The sequence below is a fragment of the Rattus rattus genome, chromosome 2, assembly GCF_011064425.1.
Source record: "Rattus rattus isolate New Zealand chromosome 2, Rrattus_CSIRO_v1, whole genome shotgun sequence".
Classification (NCBI taxonomy): domain Eukaryota; kingdom Metazoa; phylum Chordata; class Mammalia; order Rodentia; family Muridae; genus Rattus; species Rattus rattus.
The window spans coordinates 103692647-103697232 of record NC_046155.1 but is presented as its reverse complement, the minus strand read 5'-3'; the positions used below and the strand labels follow the sequence as shown (position 1 = coordinate 103697232).

The window sequence follows — 4586 nt, the reverse complement described above, 5'->3', positions numbered from 1 at the left end:
GCACTACAGCACCGGGTTGTTGCTCACTGTAGTCACCTCCTGTAACTGAAACTCTTCCACTCACCCGAAGGCTAATATCAAACCATATTTGTGCTGTTCTATGATTCCAGGTCAGAAAGTGTTCACTTCTGATAAAATTTAAGCTCAACTTTCAGTACCTTAAATGTGATCAAGGGCATTAGAATTCTAAAATGTGATACATTTGTACCAATGTAGAGAAATTCAAGGATGGAACGTCCATGCATTTTCACAGTTCATTGCTCTGTATGCATATATAAACTGAAGCAATTACAGAAATATATTTTGATGAGTTTTATTTTGTTATCTATTCTGACATCTATGGTCAGAAACTGTTTCCCCAATAATTGTATTAAATTTTGAGATACATATATGACAAGTGGTAGAGTTATAAAACAGAACTTGATCAGCCCTGGGGAGTAAATTCAGTTCTATATTGACAATTAACTAAGTCACAGAAAATATGTCTAACTTCCCCTGGTTCATCAGAGGAAATCTAAGAACAATTTTAAAACTGCACATACTGATTTCTAAAGGCTTTGAAAATGGAGAGGAGTGGTAACAACTAGGTACACTTTGGGTACTGGGAGATGGGGACTCCAATGTATTGATGTAATAAGTTTTAAAGTTATAGCACAGACAAGTAAATATATCTATATAATTAAAAAGAGAGGCCTCTCTTTCCACAGGTGGTTGAGTGCACGTTAGAAAGAAATAAGAATTTTTATCAGCCAAAATGCACTAATTCAGGGAGAGTAAGGGATTCCTGTAACCATGTAACCCAACTTAGCAACAAGACCATTCCTGACATTAGCTTCTTTCTCGTCAATGGAATACATTCGATTCCAGTGACTTTACAGTCTCCCTGTGATATTTTAACTGCCTGGATGAGCAATAGTATTTGAACCCAGATTTACATATATATGTACACACACACACACACACACACACACACACACACACACACACACACACAAGTCATTATATTGGTCTACTACATATATTTCCCAATTCTCAAGAGCTGTGATTTCATTTAGCAATGTCTTATAGGTGACTGCTGACTGTTGAATCAGGTTTGACATTTTTCAGATGAGTTATTATTTTTCAAAGCAAAAATGTTTTGGGATATTTATCTTAAAGTAGTAAAACCATTTAAAAGGCGATCTTCGAAACTATCACTATATTATTTCTGTCCTATACTTTCTCATGTGCTGCATACAGCAGCATACAAAACAGAGAGAAATTTTCTGTTCAGGGAGTAACAGCACAGAGCACTGAATGCTACAGGAAGAACTAGAATATGGAGTATGAAGCCAAGATTGCAGAAGTGATAGAACACCTCACAATGTTAAGTTGGAAGGTGGGAGGACTTTGTGTTAACTCTGAACAAACACCTGAAACTGTTGGAGACACATGTCATAATCCTTGGAGGAATAAGGTGAGCTGCTTAAACGACAAGGAGAGGTGTCCAGAAATGCATGCCTATTGAGTTTGAGAAGCCTGCGGTAGATACTGAGGGACTGATGCAGTCCTATTTGGGGCAATGTTGGGAGCATTTGGAGATTTCAAAGCATTCTAATAGCATAGCATTTTTCAAGAAAATATAATGATGCCATATTTGGTTAGGCATGATTTTATTTACATTTCTCCTATTGATAAAAACATACACAAAACTATTAATTGGGATAGTACTATATTGTTTGTTTTGGTATTTAGAGTTGTGTTTATTTTTCTGTAATTTATTTAATATTACAGGCATTTTATATTTGATGCAAATGCTTTTGAAGTGTTCTGAATTTCCCTATGAATGACATTTAAGCTTTGAAAAAGATAGAGAAATATCTAGTTACACCAGAATGGAAAAAATGAGAAAAGACATGAAAATTGGGGAAATGATGTTTGCTGATTCAAGCATTGTAGAAAATATAAAAAAATGTAATATGGATCTAAGGAAAATTGATGCTTCATCTTGATAAAGTAAAGTAAGCAAGAACTGAAAGAGTTACACTGCAAGTTTAAAACATGCACTTTACCCAAGGAAGATACTAGAGTCTAATGGTTTTCATTAAGAGAATTTTCTATAAATCCTAGTTCTTAAAGTAGAAAATAAAGATGGGAGGCAAGTATTCCTTACACGCTGGTGACAGCTTAATAAGGACTGCATCTTTCTGAGTATAAGGACTGCATCCTTCTGAATTTAGGAGCCTAAGGTTATTTGGGAGATGGTAGCAAGAAGACAGAAGGACAAACATAGTTTATAGTTTGACAGACAGCATGATGTATACCTAAACTTATTTATGTATGATGATTATAAATGTTGTAAATGTATATAATACAAATCTACTTAGATTTGAAGATATAGAACCAAAATAGAGTTAATTAAAGGTATAACACAAATCGTTGATTAAATATAGATATTATAAATTTCTTATCTTTACCAGCAAGAAAAGGGAAGAAATAATGGAAAACACAATATGAACATGCTGTTTAAATTGTAACATATTTGTTTTTGCCCTCTCACATACAAAACATACTTATATTCCTGCCTTTAATTTCTCAGATTTGAAAAATACAGACTTCTCAAATCTGCACAGGCATTTAATCATGTTGAACTCATAGCAGATGTGCATAGTGTATAATGCTCATATTATTTAGTAGCTGTACTCCATTATATACATTGATGTGAGGATTTCACAAATTCAATGTTATTTAAACAAAGTCCACAATTTGGAAATTGACTGAAGCAAGTGATAAATCAAATACTAGTGGCTGGCCTCGGAATATGAGCTAGCATCTGTCAATAGAGTTGAAAATATAAAGCCAAGCCAACCCAGAGTTTGGAAACAAGTTTGAAATCCTAACTTAGTAACAAACTGAGGAATACACAGGAGGAGAGAGCAATGTAGTCTGCATACAAAAATATACATTTCTTCATTATTATTCATATTGTGAAAAATACTTTTATGTCTTGTGTCTAGAAAAAAATTTTGTTGCTCTTGTCTTCAGCATAAGCCACTATTACCAGCACAGACTGTGACTTGTTTCCTATTGATCAATATGCCTGGGGTCAATACCTCTAGCCTGACACCAAGACACTTTATCCTCAATGGGATTCCTGGGTTGGAAGCTGCACACATCTGGATCTCTCTGCCGTTCTGCTTTATGTACCTCATTGCTGTCACAGGTAACTGTGGACTAACCTATCTCATCAGCCATGAGGAGGCCCTACATCGGCCCATGTACTACTTTCTAGCCATGTTGTCTGCTACAGATGTTTCTGGGTGTAATACAATAGTCACCAGTATGTTATGCATCTTTTGGTTCAGTCTTAAGGAGATTGATTTCAATGCCTGCCTTGTACAGATGTTTTTCATCCACATGTTGACAGGCATGGAGTCTGGTGTGCTCACACTTATGGCTCTTGACCGCTATGTGGCTATATGCTATCCATTACGCTATTCTAGTATCCTTACCAACACTATGATTACTAGGATTGGAATGGCAGCACTCATTCGAAGTGTGTTACTCATGATCCCCTTTGCTTTCCTGATCAAGCGTCTTCCATACTGTAGAGGAAACCTCATCCACCACACCTATTGTGATCACATGGCTGTGGCCAAGCTATCCTGTGGCAACATTAAGATTAATGCTGTCTATGGGCTTATAGCTGCTGTATTTATTGGGGGCTTTGATTTGTTCTGCATCTTCATGTCTTATGCCATGATTATTCATGCTGTGGTAAAGCTGTCTTCTGCAGATGCTCGCCATAAAGCCTTCAGTACCTGCACATCACACATATGTGCTATTGTTATTACCTATGTCCCAGCCTTCTTCAACTTTTTCACTCATCGCTTTGGGAGAACCACTATACCCCATCATATCCACATTATTATAGCCAACCTGTATCTGTTGCTACCTCCCACCTTGAATCCAATTGTATATGGAGTAAAGACCAAGCAGATTCGTGAAGGAGTGATCAAACTGTTTGTTAGACAAAAAGATGTTTGAATGAGAGATTAATCTATGCTAACAAAGTTTGTGTTTAACATATATATCCAGAAAATTGCCAAGGGAGAAAGGCATGAAAATTCAAACTGATAGTGGTAGACACTACAGGTGAATATTTTGTCACCAGATGTACAAAACAACAGAATCTTAAAAACAAAATCTTTAATTTCTTAGAAAGAAATAAGATAGGAAAACAAGTATGAGTCTAACATAGTGGCCTTGGAGCTCATGGAATGCATATAGAACAGGGGAGCTTAGATATTCGACTTCAACTGAACCCTGGCTGGTCCATGCACATATCATAGGCATGTGAGGAGTGTACAGGAAGAATTGAGGTCTCATAGAGACTCAAGATATCAGAGTAGTGGGAAGGCACATGAAAAAAGTGTCCCCACTTTGCAGGGAAGCAGGCACTTCTCCCCAGGAGGTTTCCCCTGAGTTCCAGTGTCCTTTCAAGATTCCTGCCTCATATTTGTTTAACAGTTATCACTCTGGGCTGATGTCTGTGGTTTCCTTAACCAGGAAATTCTGACGTTTGGGTGGTACCTGACTCCTGCATC

At 36.8% G+C, this 4586-nt stretch overlaps 1 protein-coding gene across 1 annotated transcript; it reads left to right on the top strand.

Moving 5' to 3' along the window:
• Nucleotides 1–3075: 3075 nt before the first annotated feature.
• LOC116894116 (olfactory receptor 52N2-like) lies at nt 3076–4026 on the top strand. Its single transcript, XM_032895834.1, has one exon. It carries the CDS (start codon nt 3076–3078, stop codon nt 4024–4026), a length of 951 nt encoding a protein of 316 aa, XP_032751725.1.
• Nucleotides 4027–4586: the final 560 nt, after the last annotated feature.